General features: G+C 44.6%; 1 protein-coding gene across 1 annotated transcript in view; it reads left to right on the top strand.

The window, feature by feature from the left end:
* Positions 1 to 20,543, top strand: part of LOC143172508 (neuronal acetylcholine receptor subunit alpha-7-like) — a 65,341-nt gene that overhangs the window by 38,129 nt on the left and 6,669 nt on the right. Inside the window, 5 exon segments of the mRNA XM_076362060.1 lie at positions 1,028 to 1,107; positions 3,718 to 3,885; positions 5,935 to 5,997; positions 6,000 to 6,062; positions 7,357 to 7,443. Coding sequence (XP_076218175.1) covers positions 1,028 to 1,107; positions 3,718 to 3,885; positions 5,935 to 5,997; positions 6,000 to 6,062; positions 7,357 to 7,443 — 461 coding nt within the window.

The following is a 20,543-nucleotide window of genomic DNA, read 5'->3' as shown; positions in this document are numbered from 1 at the left end:
TCCTTGTTTCCTTGCATTTTTAAAAACCTTTCTTGCTGCCTTTTATGTCTTTTGATAGTTATCACTTATTCTGCACTTAGCCTTTCCAATTTTATTCCCTTTGTTTTGTGCTGGGGACAATACTGAGGACTGAGGACTCAGACATGAATAAAAAGCAGGTCACAGGAGGGACGGAGGGTCTGAATTTTCCACATCTGGTTGTGAAACAGGGTCTGTAAGATGGTGTAGTTATGCAACATAGACCTGCACATAGCCATGACAGGCAAGGCTCTACAGCATCAGCCAGGGGGACCTTCCGTAGTTAACCTCTTCCCAAGAGACCCTCTGGAGCAAGCCCCCAGGCCTGCTCCCTTGAAGAATTCTTGTCCTTGCCTGGCTCATTACTCCCTTATTTTTCTCGGAATTACTGGAATCCTAAAGAAATTCTCTTTTCTTGGTCCCTTTCACCTGGTTTCTGCTCTTAGAGTCTCAATGAATCTCCTCCTACAAGTCCCAAATCTAAAACAACTTCTCCCCAGTGCTTTTCTCCATTGCTTGAAGCAAACCCTTGGCCCCTCTACATCCTAAGAAACTGCAGAATTTTTGCCTCAGGCCACCATTACTCTTACAACAGATATCTGGGTAACAGATAACTTGATTTATGCTGTGAGCTGCCTGATTCTGACAGCAGCCCCAGAAAAGCCTCATCCTCCTGACTGTCCACTCTTTGGGTACAGCTACTGTGACACTTTTGCTCCTTTCACCTCTGCCTTTGCTCTGAGACATCCAACAGCTCTGCCTCTCACTTATTTGAGGACATTGCAGCATGCAACCAGCATGCCTGGGTGCAGGCCAACAGTGTCTATGAGAAACCGAGATACTGATCGAGGGTGAACTCTTCACCCAGGCATAGGACTTTAATTCAAACATTCTGTGCATTAAATTCAGCCAAAAGATTGCTTTTATGTTGACAGTTACTACATCTTAACTCAAACATCAGCTTGCTTTTTCTTTGTTTTGTTTTGTTTTTTTTTATACTGTGTTATAGTGCGGATGAAAGATTTGATGCGACATTTCACACAAATGTGCTGGTGAATTACTCTGGATCCTGCCAATATATTCCTCCAGGTAGGGCACAGAGAGCATTTGTTTGCTTTAAGTCAATGTGTAGCTTTGAATAACTACGAGCAGTTTTCCTTCATGAATGAAACCAAGGTGTTTAGAAGCAGTCTGTGGAAATTTTGCAAGCTGTGTAATTATGGGACAAACCCACTGAAATAATTTAGGTCCATTATTAGTGGTGTATTTCCATTTCACAAATCAATAAATCACTCTCCTGAGCAGTTTGCTTAGAACATTCAGAGGCCCAGCTGAGGTGTCGTCTAAAGCAAGGTGGTGTGCACCCTCACATCACATTTCATGTGCAATCCAGTTAGGTCTTTCTTGAGAGTGGAGAGGTGTGTGACCACAGGAGGTCCCGAGAGCAGCACTCCCTCTGCAGTGAAGTCCTCCCTGCCAGGCTAAGGCTACAACTCCAGGTCAAAAGACAAACTGAGACTGGTCTCAGCCAGACAGACCTGAGTCTCAGCCTGCTTTCCATCTGTATTGCCGATTCAGTGCCTGTAGGGCCCAGCAGCCAGGACTTACCAGCAAATACACAGGCTATTCTTACTGTCACTCACTGTGGTGGACAAAAAATTCCCAAACTTTGTGTCATAGCTGCTGGCAGACTGACCCCAAGCATGTCCACAGGGCCCACCAGGGAACAAGTGGGTGTTCCCTGATGGCTGGTCCTCTGTTGATCCCTACCCCTGAGACCCCTTAAAGCATTCCTGTGCTTTCACTGGTACAGACCCACGGGTAAGGTTGCTCTCCAGGGGGCAACACGAGACTGGAATAAAATTGGCATGTACCAGAGCAGAGCCTTCTCCATCCCTCCAGGTTGGGAGGTGATGCAGAGAGTGCCTATATGGGCAGATCTGGTGTCCTGCTCATCTCTTGGTGAGCTACAAACTCCATGGTGAAGAATTGGTTACTTAAGAACCCAAGCAAAGAGTAAAAAGAGAAAAAGTAATAACAGAAATCTGTTGTGTAAAGCACAGGAAATCCTTTGTTACAGGGATTTAACTGCTGCCAAACTACTTTGCAAAATTTTAGAAGGAAAAAATTGATAATCAGCATACTGACTGGCAACAAGGGCTCACAGAAGCAGCTAGATTAATCAAGACACTGGAAAACATGGAAGAGTGGAAAAGATGGTGTTTCCAAAGCTTCATGAAAGTTTTATTTCCCATGACTCTGAAAGCAGGCTGTACTCACTGCTGCTTTCCATTAGAGAAACAAGATAGGTGAAGTAGTAGAGAGAAAGGACAAGAAGGGGAGAGCTGTCTGCTGTTAAGGAAAGGAGCAGAGCCAAGATTCAGGAGAAACTGGGAGAAAAGCCTCCATGTAGCCCATCCAAAAATGCCCATGATGGTGGGAGTCAGACCTCCCAGAACATAAAAGGACAAATGAAGGTGGGACAGCCACCCCAGAGCAGCAGTGTTTGTGCAGGGACATGGTCTTGCACATACGGTTATGCCACAATGCTCTCAGCCTTTGCAACAGCAGGCAAAGACAATAATCAAGGATCACTGTTTGGGGGATTTTATCTTCAAAAGACATGGCTCACACTTACTGCAAAACATCAAACTCCGCTCAGTTAGGTGACTCAGAGAGGGAGTCACCTCTCTGGTGGTGAATAATGGGATTCACATTATCTGGTGTTTTAGGGAGCACACAGAAACAATTACTGCAAATAGGTAGGCTAAGTGCAGCATTGGAGATAATTTTCCAGTGAAGCAGAAGCTGCCTCTTTTTCACACAGTGCCACTGAGCTGGCCAGCACGTAGCGAACTGGTGAGGTAAGGTGAAGGCTGCAAAGCCACAGGCCCACAGGGGTGAGGGTTTGCAGGGATGACCTCTGTGCTTTGCCACCAGCTGCCAGTGATGGAGGCTGCCCAGATCATCTTCCCCACTCTCCAAGCCCTCCATGCTGCCAGGCGGCTGGGGAAGTCCACAGCCACAGCTGTGGCCCCAAGAAGAAAGTTTGGAGCATCCATTATTTTTTTTTCTTCTCTCAGCGGAATAACAAAAAAAAAGAAATAATTAGATTGCAACAATATACAAGTATTAATCTCCTAAACTGTTTAAAATGTCACGTGAAATAATGATAGTGGACTAGAGACATCCAGAGTAAAATTCAGGGCCCAGGTTAACATACAGAAGATAAAGGCCAGCACCGAGCAAGGTTTAGCATAACAATGTATTTTCAGGGGATTGTGGGTCTAATGCAGGGCCTGACAAGGAACTCCTTTCAAGGAGCTTGTCACAGTACTTCCAGCCACAGTGTGTAGACATCTATGTACTCTCTGCTCCTGTCAGGCCCTGCAGCATTGCCTGTGATCTGCCAGGGCCAGCCAGCACTAGGAGACAGGCTGGGCTGCTCCTGGGTGGCCGGAGTGTCCTGGGCAACCTACCTCAAGGATGCAGTGAAAGAGAGATCTTCACTGGTGCACCAGGAAGGGAGGTTATTCCACTCATGACAACATCTTCCACCTGTGCTACTTGTTTGATTACCCCATGACTACATCACACAGACTTTTGGAGGAGAAGGTTGCTCACAATTGATTGGACAGATAAGGGTAGAGATGAATTGCACCCTGCACACGCTTGATTCTGACTGATTTCTACCCACAGGCATTTTGAAGAGCACATGTTACATTGATGTCCGCTGGTTCCCCTTTGATGTGCAGAAGTGTGATTTGAAGTTTGGCTCCTGGACTCACAGTGGCTGGTTGATTGACCTGCAGATGCTCGAGGCTGATATTTCCAACTACATCTCAAATGGAGAATGGGATTTAGTGGGTAAATCGGCTGGCCTAAAAACTTTCAGTAGTCTAATTTTCAAAGGCAAACCCCAAATATATAGAAATGATCAATCCCAGTGGGACATGAAATACATATATTAAAAGGTGCTATGTAAGAGGCAGCAAAAAAAAAGAAAAAAATCACAGATCAGACACAACCTTTCAGCCGCATTCATTGAACTGTGTCTGAAAACACTGTGTTCTGAAGCAATTGCCTGCAACCGAGTGCGTAAGTGAAATCTACTGGTCCTGATGCACCTGAGCAGTTTGTCAGTACTAAACTTGGATGTGTCTCATGTAAGTGCATGGAACACTACTGTCACATCTACTCCAACACATCAGCCAAAAATTGATTGGTGTAAAAAAAACTATTTCAGCAAAACTGGAATGAGCTTTTACAGAGATGAATCTCTCTCACCCAGAAAACCATCAAAGTGTCTACCAGTTCATAATAACTGCAAATAACTGCAGTTCAGTATGTCTCTCTTCCCTTCTGTGCTTTGGAAGATACCTGTATTTTTAAAAGAGGAATCTATGCCCAGAACTACTTATTCGGAGAGAGCTCCTAGTGAGTTATTTTGAACCCATTTATGTAGGTGTAAGTCAGAAGCAATGGTATGGAAATTGATAGAGCCTAGAAGACCCTAAGGAGAGCTTGCAGACTTCTGGTCTGGATATGTAGACAAGAAGTAACTGTCACTGACTAACTGCGTGCAGTAGTTTTACCATTCAGGGCATCTGAGAAATAATACAATAAGAAACATAATTGATAGTCAGTTTCATGAGAAGCTGAAGGACTCTGTAGAGAAGTCCTCCTAAAATCCATCCATTTCAGAGCACTCCTGACTTTCTGGTGCTCCTTTATAGTGGTTATTTCTGTCCAATAACTTTGCATATCTGATTAAGAGACTGGCCTGTGGTTTATCTGCTTTCAACCCTGACCAGGAGTGGACAAAACAGGCCCTTATCTAGCTCATACAGCAAAAGTATTAAGTAACACCTCAGGCAAGCCATGGCCATATCCTTTATGGAGACTTTGCCATGCTCCTGCCAAAACGTACCCATTGTCATATCTTCTGTTACATGCGCAGGCACTAAAAAGAGGTTAGCTATGGTGGCATGAAAGATACAAAGTGCTGAGTTCTTCCAGCTCCCCTGGCATTTCCTGTGCTGCTGCAGTCCCTGCCCCGCAGCATCTCAGACAGTCTACTGCAGCTGTGTCACCATGGCCAGCCCTGCAGTACAGCTATATTGGACAACTATGTATCTTAACCTTCAGATATGACAGATTTTAAGCTTAACTTGACACCTCTTTTGAAAATTAAGCTGTAGCCTGTTTGTTTTTTCTGACAAAACAAAGCAAATGTGTATAAGAGAATGACAGAAAAATAAGAACCGGTGGCACTTGTCACAAAGAAAATCTGCTGCGTGGGCTAGTGAACATGACATCAACTGTTTGTCACCATTCCCTGCATGCAGGAAGGCAGAATGCACATTTTACTGAGTTAATCTTTGGCCACTGCTTGCAAATCTTTCTTTGTTGAGGCTGGGATGCTCAGAACAGTTTTGATCTGGCCCAGATGAGCTTTCTTGGCTAAGCCAGGTTCTAATGACTCAGAAGGCATGAAAATATACTCTAGAAAACACAGAAGGTGGACTAAGAACAGCAGACTTCTTGCACTGTTGCCTCAGACATTGCTTGAAGACACTGACACACTAAGAGTTACCTTGGCTCATTTAACCCTGTATTTCAGCTTTCAAACAACATTGAACTGAGGCACATTGTCCTTTGTCCCCCTTAATCTATTAATCCATGTCTGCATTATTGGCCACAAGTGTTAGAAAATGTCTTTTGCCTCATAACTGGTTTGGGGGTGTCTTTTCTCCGTTATCAATTGCCGCAGGACACTTTGAAGCGCTCTTCGACGCACAATGTGTGGTGGAGGTGCCACACATTGGCTCATAAACCATCGGTTCCTGGCCCGTTCCAAGGGGTTAGCCGACAGTCCTGCACCTCTCCCCACTGCTCTGATCTCCCTCTCTGTAGGTGTTCCAGGAAAGAGGAATGAGCTGTACTATGAATGCTGTAAAGAACCATACCCAGACGTGACATATCCGGCTTGGCACTGCTTGTTTTCCTTTTGCCAGCTGATTCAGGGGAGAAGATTTCTTTAGGTAAGTGCTAAAAAATTAATTTCTTTCTTAAGCACTTCCTATAAAACAGAAAATAAATACCTCATGCTGCTTGATGAATAAAGATTTCCCTGGAGGAGCAATAGAAGCACTTGTTTGGTTGCAGAAACCAGGGTAACAGGTTTCTGTATGGCATTCACACATCCTGTGCTAAACACTTCTAAAATCTTTTGGATTTTAACTTGGGATGAGGCAGAACTTGTCGCTGGCACAGGCAGCAGTGATAGTACTCTGTTGTCCCTGTTGTTCTGTTCTTTAGTACATGTCAATGCATTTCACAGCTGATTAACTCTGTTTTTCAGATAGGACATACTAAGACAGAGAGTGAAGGGTTGTGAGAAGCAGCAGCTGGGCATTGGATTTTCACCTTCCAAGTTCAGCTCTCAAAACACCAAGCCATGAGTCCCCCATGAATGCAAAGCAGTGACAGCCAAGGAAGGACTAAATGAGATTTACTGTTGCGTGTATTGATAAAGACAGGAGGGGTGCTTCCAAGAGAAGACAGAGGAAAGCTGGAAATACACAAGATTGGCCTGGGCAAGACCTTAAGAGTTAATTGTTTACAATTCCTATCAGGACAGAGACCTTTATATCATATGAAGTGCCCTCAGTATTAGTAGAACATCAGGGATCTGAGCAGCCTGTCTCACAAGAAGTAAAACACAGGCTATGGGGGATACAATTGCTGTCTATGAAAGATAGGCTAGAGGCAAGAAAAAGAATTATTTAGAGCTGAAGTACAATGTTGACACAAAAATAGGAGATAATGTTCATGCATTGACCTTGTGGTTTCTCAGCATCAGGGCAGTTAGGTTTAGCAACAGTCTTTCCAGATAGAACAAACAAAGAGCTACTTTTAAAACAGGCTGCAGCTCTTTGGAGGGTGTTATATAATATGCAATAGCCAAAAACTAGACTAATGTCTGTGCAAGTCTCTCCTAGCCCTTAATAACCATCTGGGCTTTGTTTGCGCTATGTTTTGGAAAAGCAATGTAGTTTACTGGTTCTGCTAGCTTCATTTCACTCAGCAGGAAAGATTTCTCCATTACTTTAAGAGGAGCAAGGGTTTGGGTGTAATTGAGAAAGGTGAAAAGACAGCAGATGAAGTTGCATCCAAAAATGCTCTCACTTTGTGGAAGTTCTCATCTGCACTGACAGACATGGGTTTGGCTTAGTCGTAGATCAGGACAAGGTTATATTTAACAGCAAAGACATCAGAGAAGCAGCTGCAGAGATCATGTTCCTCATCCTTCCCCTCCACGTTCATGCCCTGCAGGTATCACTGTCCTGCTTTCCCTGACCGTATTCATGCTGCTTGTGGCTGAGATCATGCCTGCAACTTCTGACTCAGTCCCACTAATAGGTAAGTTGATTTTCTCAGCTCTGTGCATGATGTATGATGCTTCTCAAGAGCTGTTCAAAGCTTATTTGAGGACTGACTCTTTTTATTACTATAGTTTTGCATTTCAGCAATGTCAGGAGTAAACCTCTGGGCTTTACTGTTTGCATGTATGAAAAGAGCCTACATGAGGGATACAAAAACGCGCTGGAAATATCAGATAAGCTGGCAACTGCAAGGATTGAGGGGACACAGAATCAACATATAACGTGGAGGCTGGTTTGGCAAAGCACAAAGTCAACACCACCAGTGCACAGGCATGAGTGGGATACTGGAATAGTACTCAGCCCTGGCTCTGAATTCATTGAGTCTGTCCATAAATTCCCTTCAACAGCTCTTTGGATGAAGCTGTTTGCACAGAGCTTTTGAAGGTCTCAGTGCTGCTGGATAGAGAAAATTCATCTTTCTTCTTCCACGTCACCTGCCCTCCCTGCTGTTGCATTTCTTCCCCTCCTGCAGCCTTCTACTCTTCTCTATACCTCAAAAGCAACTCAAGGTACTAGGGTCAAAATTCAAAAATATTACTGGAGCATTTTTAATATGTGCTGAATACTATGGGACAGATTATCATTTTGGGAACATGGGCTGGACAGACATTGTTACATCCTCTGTTTTCATAGGACCATCCCTTTACCTTGATCTCATGACGCCTTAGTTTCTCAGCTGTGAACTGGAGAAAGTGTAACTCCTCGATGTCATAGCAGGGTAGAGAAAATAAACCTGTTCTGGTTTACAAAATAAAGTATGAACACCACAGGAAAACTCAGAACCTGTTTAATTATCATGTCCTGAGCTCAGGTCTATGTTTGCATACAAATCATGACTAAAATACACATTCCAGACAGTAGAAATAAACAAAATATTTAACAATATATCTATTTGCTGATGGAAGGTGCACCTCACCATTGTATAATTAAAGCCTCGCACAATATATATCATGAATAGGACAAAAGAGCATTTACTCAGATAACCTCATTACCTCACTTCAAGGATTAAAACCTCAGACCTAACTGTGGGGAAGGAGGGTGACGATGCAACAGTAAGGGCAACAACGCCCATAGGCAAGAGTTTCTGAAAGCCTCCAAATAACTTGGACATCTTATTGAAAGTCAGCAGGACTCTTGCCTCTGAGTCACACAGGAGCTTCGAAAAAACTAACAAAACCTCTCTCTGAACATATACCTAGGACTCCACAGAGGCAGATGCAATTTTAAGAGAAACTTTGTGCGTAGGGAGGAGACACAAGGCATCTTGGATCAGTCTTCACATAATTTTGCTTTGTGTAATACATAGAAAAAGCCATTTGGAATTAGTAAAGGGATGTACTTGCCTATGCACAGTCCACTAGCTTTAACCAGACCAGTTTCTACTGATACAGTCCTCTATCATAGAAGGTAAGGTTTGTACCAAGAAAAGCTATTAATAGCTATGTATTATTACAGATTTTGATGCTGTAATAACAGATTAATTTCTACTTATCATGGCATAGCTATGTGAACATCACATATCAGGAGAGGGTGAGGGGCAGTGGTGTTGGGGAACCCTGATGCATCAAGTCCCCATCCAGGTGAATATTGGCTCAACTATTAGGACCTTTCATATCTTTTCACCCTTTTTGGATCACAAAGTCAAGGAGATGATAAGGGAGTCTCTTCTCATGAATGTGCCTTGTTGACAGCATATATTGGTGCAAGTTTTTTCCTAATGCCCAAATAATTAGAGCATATCAAATGTATTAGAGATGCATCTCTCGAAGTTGTCATGTAGGTCAAACACAGCCTGTTTCATCTGTTCATTAGACAAATTTGATGTTGTGAAACACTGTAAAAGAATAATCCTTGCACATGGATGCTTTGTAACACCCTGGAGACTGACTTCAAGTATCCAGATGAGGGATGTCTAAAACAATCCTGTGGCTACTGTCATCTGATGCTTCCCTGTTACAGCCCAAAAGCAAACTGAACCTGGACACGCTGGGGTGCACTCAGGCTGCATGCTCTGAAACTCAACCATCCCTGTGCAATAGAAGCTCTTGTTTCATAGGATCACAAGATAGTTCAGGTTGGAAAGGACCTTGGGAAGTGGAACACTGTGTCAAAAGCCTTGCTAAAGTTGATGTAAATGACATCTACTGCTCTCCCCTTGTTTGCAAATATTGTCATTTTATTATAGAAGGCAATCATATTGGTCAGACATGATTTATCCTTGATAAATGCAGGCTGGCTGTTCCCAGTCCCCACCTTCTCCCTCAAGTGTCCAGAAATGTTCCCCAAGGACTTGCTCCCCAATGTACCCAGGGACCAAAGTGAGAATGACAGGGCTGTAGTTCTCTGGATTGTCCTTTTGGACTTTTTTGAAGACGGGTGCAACATCTATATTTCTCCAGTTGTCAGGGTTCTTACCCCATCTCCATGGCCTTGCAATGATACCCTAGGACTCTTGGTGACACCTATCTGGTCTCATGGTTCTTGGGCAGGTTCAGATCTCAGAATCAATCCCTGACTCCATCCTCATCCACTGCTGGTTGTTTTCCTCATTCTTGAACCATGTCTCTAAGCACAGAGACATAGGAGACCTTGATGGTGAAAACTGAGGCAAATAAGCACTGTCTTCGCCTTATCTCTGTCCAATGTCACTAAATCATCCTCCCCATTCAGCATCAAGCCCATGTTTTCTTTGTTCAGCTTTTTACTGTTTGTGTAGTGATAGAAACTCTTCCTGTTGCACTTGACTCCCTTGACAGTCTCAGCTCCTGAACTTTAACATTCCTAACACCAACCCTCATGCCCAGGCAATGCTTCCAAATTTTCCTTTTGCAGCCTGTCCCTGCTTCCTGCATCCCCCCTTCTTCTGCACCGGAGATCCACCATGAGTTCCTGGCTTAGCCATGCTTATCTCCTGATGTGTTTGCTTATTTCTCTGAGTAATAGAAGGGACTTTTCTTGCACTTGGAGGCTGCTGTACTTCAAGCCCTCACAGTTTTCTTGTGCTGCTTTATCTATCAGGGCTTCCTCCAGTGGGATCCCAGCTACTAGTTCCACAAAAAATTAGAAGACTGTTCACCTGAAGTCCAAGGGCTATACTCTGCTGTTCTCATTCCTCACTCCCTTCATGGTCTTGAACTCCACCAAGTCCCCTGTGACAACCAGGATCTGTGATACAGAGGCTTCCCTGAGTTGCTTTAAGAAGGCCCCATCCCCATATCCACTGTGTTTGGGTGGTCTATAATGCACTCCCACCACAACATCACTCTTGTTGGCCTCTTCACTGAATCTCACCCACAAGCTCTCCAGCAGCTCTCATCCATCCCATAGAGGAGCCCCTCACATCTAAGTGGCTCCTTCACATAGAGTGCAACCCATGTTGTCTTCACTGTCTGTTCTCCCTGAAGAACTTGTACCTATGCATCAGAGCATTCTGGTAGTGAGAGATGTCCCTCCACATCTCAGTTGTCCCAGCAACGTTATTGTTTCATGACCACACACAGAGTTCCAGTTGCTCCTTCATATTTCCCAGACTTCATGCATTTGCTCACTCTGCAGGAGAGCCCCTCCACCTTATTTCACCATTCCTTTCTTTCTCTGGCCACCCAGCACCATTTTCTTTCCACCCTTGTCCACTGTTTCTCCATTTAAATTTGGGTTGTAATCTCCCTTCCACAGCATTCCTAGTTTAAAGCCCTGCTCCTAACTCCTTGCTCCACTCCAAATAGGCAGGGAAAGACTGCTCACCCATTTGGCTTCTGCACCCAAACAGCCCTTGTTCAGCAAGTGCTCAAAGCTGGGCTGTGTGGTTTTACATGATCTTGAGCTCTGAAAACCTTATCCTTACTCTAATAAGGTAGCACAGCATCATCTCTCCACAGCGATCTTATAGGTGATCCCAAATGGGATATTTTAGCTGCTGAACTGGATATACCAGGTCATGATCACAGTTCTTCAGTGTGATCTCTGGTCCAGTTGAAAATCCTCAGGAATAAGTGTGAGGAAAAGGAGGACACTTGGACAGCTTGTTCAATTTTTGGAGTATCAGCGCAATTAGCGCCAGGTTACAGGAATAAACAAACCTTCTAACGCATGTGGTTTGAGAAGGATGCAAGTAATTTGATCTTGAAGTAGAAGGATCCATTGCTGGTCTGTAGAAAAGCCACTGTCACTGGTCTTCATGCATGTGGGAGCAGACATGCTCTGAAAATGTGACCCTACACACTTTAAAAATTCGCATTGTATTATTTAAAAATAAACATCCATCCACACCTACCTGGACCTGGGTGAACACTCCCAGCCTTTGCTAGTACAAAAACACTAGCGCCTAACATGCTGTACCTCTTTCTTTTCTCTGCCTTCTGACCTCAGTTTTAACTACTTAACTGTAATAACATGAGAAATTCTCACAGCTGCTGTTTGGAGTGTCTTTGTTGAGGGAGCAAAGGAAAACTGGTCTAATATGACACCAAGAAAAGAACTAGCTTCTGAGGTCTGGTATATTTGCAAAGAAATGTGGAAATCATATCCTGATTCTTCTTAGTTGAGGCCACTCTTCCTTGACCTCAACTTACATTTACAATAAATGAAGCACCCCTCAGCCTAAATAATCACAAGGAAGCAGGTGGGGCAAGACACTTGCTTTTTTCTACCTCTCTGCAAAGTGGCTCCCTGCTTCCTTGGTATGTCCTCTGCATTCTCTGTCTGTTCATAAAGCTGCCCAGAACAGAGACTCTCTTACTCCACACGTGCAACTTCCCCACACGATGGACTCCCATTTCTATGTAGCCTACTGACTGCTGTGCTAATACATAATAAAACCAATCCAACTTCTTTTCTGTAAAGAGCAAGTGACAAAGCTTGGCCTAGAAATCAGCAGCAGGCTGCTCAACAACTTTGAACACCAGGACCCTCCTGCTCCTCTACACTGCAGGGTGATGGGCAGAGCTTTCCTTTCCACAGTGAGCCAGCCCCTTTCTGTGCCAAGAGATATTCGAGCTGGACAGGCTGTGTCACTACATTTGCCCCCTGCTCTCACTCAGCTTTCTTGGGGGCTTGCATTCACATCAGTAAATAGCTACTCCTTGCCCAGCAGCGTGTCTGCTCCTGTCCTTCTCCAGGAGAGCCTCCCTTTTTGGGGGAACAAGATATTTCCAAAAGCCAGTTTTCAGCAACATGCATAAGTGCTAAGCAAGGCACCGCAATCTTTCAAGAGTTGAACCCTGCCCTTCTGCAAACTCATCTGTGATGCCAAAGAAAGGAGAAGTCTGAGAACCAGAGCAAAGATGCCTCTGTTTCTGTTTAAAAAATTAACCACCCATAGCAACAGAAACCAGCTCAGCCATTTGGATCAAAACCATTAAAGTCCCATGACATCTACAAACACAACAGTTTGGCCAGAACCCAACACAAGTCAACTATATTAACAAGGCTTGTTTCACTACAGGGTCCTGGAGGTTCCTCCTGGCATTTAAAATCTCTAGAGTGTGACTCCTTAAAGACTTTCAGACCATGACCATACAGCAGCAGCTGTGTCCTAAACTTACCCTTCCTAGTATCGCTTAATCATGCCTCATGGGAAGTGTGTCTGGCTGCACTCGTGATTTGACTTACTTTTAATTTCTTTCTTTAAAAATACTTTTATCAAGAGTCTATGTAAGTAGACAGCTGGACTTCATTACTTGAGGAAAGGACATACAGAAATGCAGAGAACTCCAGGTGTGTTACATGCCTGAAATTACTGGTCTGAGTGCACTAATCACTGGTTAAAATCATAAAGCTGTGTGGTACAGCTCAGGTATATGACAACAATTGTTCTTTCTGCTTCTAAAAACCTGTGCAATTATGGACAGATTTGTCTCGCACTGTAAATGCCAGTAATTTCATGGGGATTTCATGCACCTTCCTGCCCCTACCACATAACACCGTTGCACCCAGTCTAGTGCATTATGTAAGAAGGAATATCCATGTCCCACTGTGTTGATTTCCCGGTTCAGTGACAAAATCGAAATTAAACAAATACTGTTATTTCAGTTAGAGTTTTTGTACAACTCAGATCCTACCCATTGAAACTAAAGGCTTAGGTAATTCATCTGAGAACTACATTTGAGGAATTTAGATCTAAACTGGAAGGACTTTTTTTATTTCTATAAAGACAATGTGATCCATGTAAATAGCACTGGATAATAAGATCCATTTTTGGTAATGACCATCTCTGAGTTCCTTCCTTAGGCAATAGACATATGCCTGAATTCCTTTTTTTAAAGAGCACTGTGCCTCCCTGTTTACATATCCCTGACCTGTTTCATTAAACTGTGTTTTCCATTTGAAAGCAACCTTTTAATTAAGGCTAGGAAATCATGCATTAAGAAGTCACTAAGGAACAAGTTCCCCTAAGTTAAGACGGATTCCTGTTACTCTTCCCCTTCATGATTATCCTTTGACTAGAGCCTCCTTAAGATTACAGAGTTGGTGGTCATGCTTCCCCACATCCAGTGGTACCTGATAAAACAGTGACCATTATCTCATTCACCTTGCACTGCTGTAGGAATGTCTTCAAAAATCCATATCACAGTATAAGCTGCTAGTTTAGACTCACAGACTTAAAAAAATTCAGCTCTTAATGTAATGTTTAGTTACTACCAAAACCAGCCAGTTTTTCAGAAAGACAGATCAATCCACAGCCCATGTTAAAGTCAGACATGGCCAAAAGCCATTGCTCTGGAGAAGTGAGAGCAGCACAGTTATGAGCATAACCAGCACAGCTTCCTGACCCTTCTTTCTCCCCGCCTGCAATATCACCTCCGGAGGGGAAAACATTCGGGGCCACATGGCACTGAAAAGTTTGTAGCTGTCCCCAGTTTTCCCTCTCCCTCCATGATCCTGGCTGCTTCCAGCACCAGATGTTTTGTTTTTAAGAAAACATCATTAAGCCCCCAGCCCTAGCAAGCAGCAGGTTCACCTCTTGTTCCACTCTGCAGTGAGACACAGGCTGTGGGGTCCCTCCTCCACCCACCCACAACCACCTTGCACTCACCTCTGGTTTACTGTGCTGCAGTCCCACTGCTGTGAGAACAGGGTGACACTGTGCAGAGACAGACCCTAAAATGTTTACTTTGAAAACCCCAACCAGCTCTTTACTCTCATATTGGTCCAAACTTACTGCAGTCTTTGAGTTCAGGCCCCAGGTGGCACAGAAAGTACAGTCACAAAGAGAAAGAGCTAGGAGCACCCACAGCAGGATGCTTTCAGCTTGAGACCAAAGCTGCAATAAGCTCTGAGCTGGCTGCTCTTCCTCCACCCCAGCCAGTGCTCTGAGGAAGTATCACTTTCAAAGTACTTTGTCAAAGCCGTTACGGCATGCTTCTGCCCAAAAGCCACATCTTGAGATGAAATGTTCAGATGTCTCAGGCCAGTCAGATGATTTGTTTCTCCCATGAACACTTTTTACACCTGGAAATTCAAGGCATCCCTTGCACAGGAGAAGTGCTTAATAATTTCTAATTTTTTCCATGCCCAAATATCTTCGAAGTGCTGCAAATCTTTATTTCCTTCCAGCTCTCTCCAAAATAATACCATTGATTTTGGATCAAGAATCTGTATTTTGTTCTAAAAGGAGTTTTACAGCAGAAAGTGTGGATCACCTGAAAGCTGGCGTGTGCAGAGAGTGTTCAAAAGGGGAACACAGGGCTCATGAATGTGAAGAACTGTCACTTCCTATGATTAACATCCACGTGATGCTTGACACGTTGGCTGGATGTATCAAATAGTTCATAACAAAAATTAAGTTTATCTTCACCTCCAGATAACAAAACTGCATTTTAATCTGTCTTCTTTTGCTGAGCTCCTCTGCTTGCTTCTTTAAAAACCACACCACTTACTTGCTGCTTAGGGCTCTACTATCATAACTTATTTTAAGCTGTGTCCCCTCCTTGCCATTCTTTATCATGCGTATGTTATTTCAGTAAGAATGAAGGTTTTAGGCTGTGAATAAGTACATTTGCAGCAGATGCTTGCGGTGATTTCTTGCAGTTAGTCATACAGCAAACGAGGCTGCAAATTACTGAGACAAGGAAGCAATATGGTGCTTTACCACCTCCAGGAGTTACAGATTGTTTTAAGTTATAAGCATAAGGCATTAGTGGTTCTGACTAGAGAGAGAAAATGAGATTAATCTCCTGTTGCATTTTCTGTCATCTGCCTGTATGTCCTCAGCTGCTGCCACTTCTCTTTACTCTGTCTCTTTTTGATTTTGTGGAGTGCTTTTCCCCCCTCCCTTTCATGGTCCTGCCTGGTGCCTTGCTGGCACCAGGACCCTGCTCAGCCTCCTCAGTGAAACAGAAATTCTCATTCACAGCAGCTCTTACAGTTTCATGCCCTGTGATCAATGGTGCTTTTCCCAAAGCCATGAGTCTTGGATGCTTTTTCTTTATTAAAAAAACCCCAGTTTTACTTTTCAAACACCCAGCTCTATACTTCAAAAGCATGTGGGAGGAGAAGAGTTTGAAAATGCTGTGAAAACACTGCCCCTGTGCCCTCTACAAGTACCATAACCAAAAGGTAGACACAGGGTCCAATCCTGAAGTCTCTCACTCTTTTAAGACATTTCATGTTTATGAGGGATCAGCTGGACTGAGATGGTGCTCTTCGCTTCCTACTGTCAGTGAGAGCTAATGGACAGCACACAGTGTCCCAGCTACAGCAAATCTCGACAACGGCGGAAATTGTTTTCCTGCCTATGTCCTCTTCTATGTTTCTTTGCTCTCTGTGTACAACAGTAAATCAGCCAGCAAGGGAATCTCTCCTCTACCTTTTGGTTTCCCTGGTCTCTGAGAAACTCTGCCATCACCTGTTGTAGACTGCAACAGCATCTGCCCAGCACCAGCCCTGGTCCCTGCCATAGAAGAAAAGAAGAAAGGTCGTTGGAAGCCCCGCTGCTAGTGTTTCAAGTTTCCTGCATCCTCCACAGGCTTCAGTTCATTAACCTGGACCATTTCCAGAAGGAAGAGCAGTGAGTATCTCATTCGGTGCATGCTCTGGGACATTTCTTCCATTTTCTGAGAGTTCACCAGAAGCACTCAGCACTGAATGGCTGAAATGACCTGACTTAGAGCAGCTCTAAGCCAGTCCATCATTTCATATGCAAACCTGACTTTTGCTGCAAAGAAGGAATACAAACAGGAGCACCAGTGGGAAGTATCTGACTTGATCACTGTGTATACCTGAGCATGGCACTCTCCTCCTTCCCCCACTATTTCATAGGAACAGCAAGACTGTAACTGGTCACAATGGAGAAGCTCTGTCTATCCTATGATTAACTATGTTAACAAATCTGGATAATATACTGCTTTCTCAGTCAGTGTTCAGTGATAAAATCAACAAGGCAAAGCATCCATCTAGAATCATCTTGCTCCTCCTAGCGTTTCTGTTTTATTTACCCTGCTTCTAATCAGTCCTTAAAGTTAATCTAGTTCCACTCAAGCAGCAGATCTTCCAAAACATCTCTAAAATAATCCTAAGGTACTTCTCTAACATCAGATAATGGGACAGAAGGTCCAAAAATGGTACTGGAAGTCCCTCAAGTTATGAATTTCAAGTCATTGCCATCCTTTTGATATAGGTGATGTCAGAGGATGCCTGCAAGAACAAATAGCTGTTGTCACTGATTTTTTAAAAAGGCTTTCTGGCTATCTGTGGCTGTATTAGATCAATATTTGCTATGACAACAGCACCTGATCACCTTCTGACAATGCTGAGATGGAGGCTGGCAACTCCCAGATGTTAAAACAGCAGTCCAGGTAGCGTGTTACACCATGCCTCCTTCAGCAAAGAAAGGGAAGGAAATCAATTATAGAAACGCAAATGCTTCATACTACTTGAAAGAGATCAACTGAGCATCCAAAACAGCTTTTCCATTCACACACAACTGCTGAAGAAAGCAGCATGCAGGTTTGAAAACACATGAAGAGCATCTAGCGGCGACCAGTGCAGACCTCGGTATCCCTGAGGAATGTCGCTGTGTAAGTCAGGGATATTGAGGGGCTCCAAACACAGGTCTTCTGGTCCCTTTTCCTGGCCTGTGGCAGCTGACCAGGACAGAGAGTGCAAATGAGCCAGTTCCCCTCCAGAAGGGGTCAGTCACTTCCCAGCTGTGCCTCAGAGCAGCTGACACACAGTAACCAGGCCCCTGGTCTTTCAAATGCACTCCGGTCTGGGATTGCTGTTCCTGACACTGCCCATGGTGAAGTAATTTGTTAAAGCCTCCAAGCTGACCCATCCATACCAGGGATGCTCTAGTAACCAGGAGCTCATAAGTAGGATACAGAGAGATGCTTAGTGATAGTTGCTGAACATTTCCCTTCTGCAGTTTAAATGAAAGGGGCTGAGCTTCTTTCTAAAATTAGATTTGCATTTACCACTGCCAACGGACACGTGGGGGTAGGACTTTGTAGGAGCAGCAGCTTCAAAGCCCTAACTGCATAAGTGCTGTAGGCTTTAGGACAGACCCTAAAATACTGGCGAAAAAAGTCTGGTGGCTGGATTGCAGCTGCCACTTGGGAGATCAAAGCTCAGTTCTTACTCCACTGCTTGTCTCCTGTGCCACATCTCACAGGAGAGCAGTCTATTTCTGTGTTCAGCAACATCAGTGGAGGCCCAGGAGCAGAGTTTGCTAATTCAGGGCTGTGTGGGGCTACGGTAGTGTGAGTGAAGACTGCAGTCCTGTGGCTCCAAGGAAAGTGTTATCTGTGCACATTGTAGCTTGATCCTTTCAGCAGGTAGGGTCTTCTGCTCACAGGGTTGCTGGAGAAGGTTGCATCATGGTCATATCAGAGGGTGTGCTAGAGGTGAAAAGGGACAGCAGCCCTTGTAGCTTTCACCAAGTAATGGGTTTAATCTGGCTGGTGTGAGGGCTAAAGACTGCCAGGAACAGAGATGCCAAGCCAGCACACTGTAGGAGGATTAAGCCATGCTTTTAGGGAGGTGCATGGGAGACAGCACAGGATTCTTTCCCACCAGTTCTCCTGGCTGCTGCAGGAGGACCATGTTTTTCTGCTGCTGGGAAAAAGAGGATGTAGCATTAAAGGAAGGAAAGATCAGGAAATGCTGAGTGGGTATGGATACCATTTCAGAGCCAGCACCATTTTGCCTCGTGGACATACCCACTCAGTTCTGGGGACTTTCCTCCCCTTACAGGTGAACTGCCACTGAATCCAGGCCCAGCTAGGTCTTGGCCATCCCTACGGGTGGCTCTGCCCCAATACAGGGTCTAGACTGTAAGCACAGATTCATGTTTTCCATCAGAGACCCATGGGCAGAAGATCTAGCAATTCCTTTGTGAACAATGACTATTAGGTCTACCTTGTCTTGCCACAGGAAGGGAGGCAACAGTCTTCATCATATCTCCAACTAGAGATGTGAAAGGCTAACGTGACAGGTGTGCCAGCCATTGCTAATTCTTTCCTCCTCTTTTACTGCTGATTCTTCAGGGCTGGTAAAATCCAGCCCTAGAGTAGGTCTGGGCTGCTCCAGGGCTTTGGGGCTTTCTCCCCCTGAAATGAATAGAGAACCTGCACCCACCTGGACTGCATAAGTCTACCTGCCAGTTCTCATTTCACAGATATCTTGTGACATTTGATTGCTTGACACTGATAATAGGGCTGAAGTACCACGCACTATATACTCCATCCTTACTTTCCAACTGAAAACTTCACTGTACCTTGAACAGAAGGCCTCCTGCAAAATGCAGGTGATGCACACCCAGCCATCTTCCTTGCCTATCATCAGGCAAAACCATAAAACATCTTTCTTTATGGGTCAACAGTTCCCCTACAGTTCTCAGTCTGTTCCTGAGAGAACAGTTTTCCCTGTTTACTAGCAGTTTTCCAAAGCAGTTTCCTGACCTCTGTTCCTGGGTTTACAGCACAAAAACCTGAGAGTGTGAATCCCTCTGCTAATCATTGGCTGGGATCTTGAGTCAGATAATACCAAGTTGTTTCCAAGTTTAACCAGGTGACTAATTTTCCAAGGATTTGTGAAATATCCTAGCCAAAGCCATTTTAAAGGGACCACTTCAGGCTCTTGGAGTCTGGTGACAACAAAATGCGTAGAATTTACGGAAGTTGTTTGGTGACTTATGGCAGTAATTAAACCAGCGATATCAACGCTGCTGTGTTTCTGTTTCATGGGGCATACCAGAATCAGATCAGCCAGCTTCCCTGAAACCTCAGTTCCTGCTCTGCTCTGCCTGGCTGTTGGCTCTGCTCTCTCATAAGTGCAACAGAAACCTTCCAATTCACCTCACCCTCAGGACTATTTTTCTAATCCAGCTGCATAATTCATTTTGCCATGGAAAGCCATGCCTGCCTCTTGAAGCAATTGCAGCGTTCGTTTCAGGAGGGCCTGAAAACCTCATTATTATGAACAAGCTTTTTGCTGCTGAGGCAGTGGGAAGTGGTATTAAGAAACAGAGCCGGAACAAAACTTGTCTTGGAGGCTGTATTGAATTTTTTACTTTTCCTGCAACCTGCAGGAGAGAGGGCTGGGAGGAGGCTGCAGTCTGGGGCAGTGTCATGTGCCCCATCGTATCAGCCAACGGTAATGCTCCCTGGTATTTTGCCACAGCAGCCTTCAAATGTCATTAGCCCTCATTACACTCCAGTGCATCAACCTCACTCCTGGCATGAGGAAGCTGTACTGCCACTTAGGAGATACGGTTTCAAGTCTCAGTGCTGGCGTTCATGATCATGATTTCTTTCCTGCATGGCAAGCTTAAATTTAGCACTCAGCAAAGGTGTAGCGTGCTTTCGTCGAACCAAAAGAAGTGGTCTTGAAGGCTGAGAAGGGTGCTGAAAAATATGCCTAACCCCTTGTGAGCAGTAGTGGGGCGAGGGAGGGGGTCTGGTGACACTTCCTGAGGGGGTCCAGTGACACCATGAGGACAGCATTTCCTTCCAGCACCTCTGCTGCTACTGTGGGGTGGCCCAGGGCTGGGGTTGCTGGTGTTCAGTGGGTCTGGTCAGCTCAGCTCCTCACTGTCCTGGCAGCAGGCAGGGAGCAGGTCCTTAGCAGGGGGGCTACATT

The sequence above is a fragment of the Aptenodytes patagonicus genome, chromosome Z (genome assembly GCF_965638725.1).
Source record: "Aptenodytes patagonicus chromosome Z, bAptPat1.pri.cur, whole genome shotgun sequence".
Classification (NCBI taxonomy): domain Eukaryota; kingdom Metazoa; phylum Chordata; class Aves; order Sphenisciformes; family Spheniscidae; genus Aptenodytes; species Aptenodytes patagonicus.
This window is presented reverse-complemented; position numbering and strand designations above follow the sequence as displayed.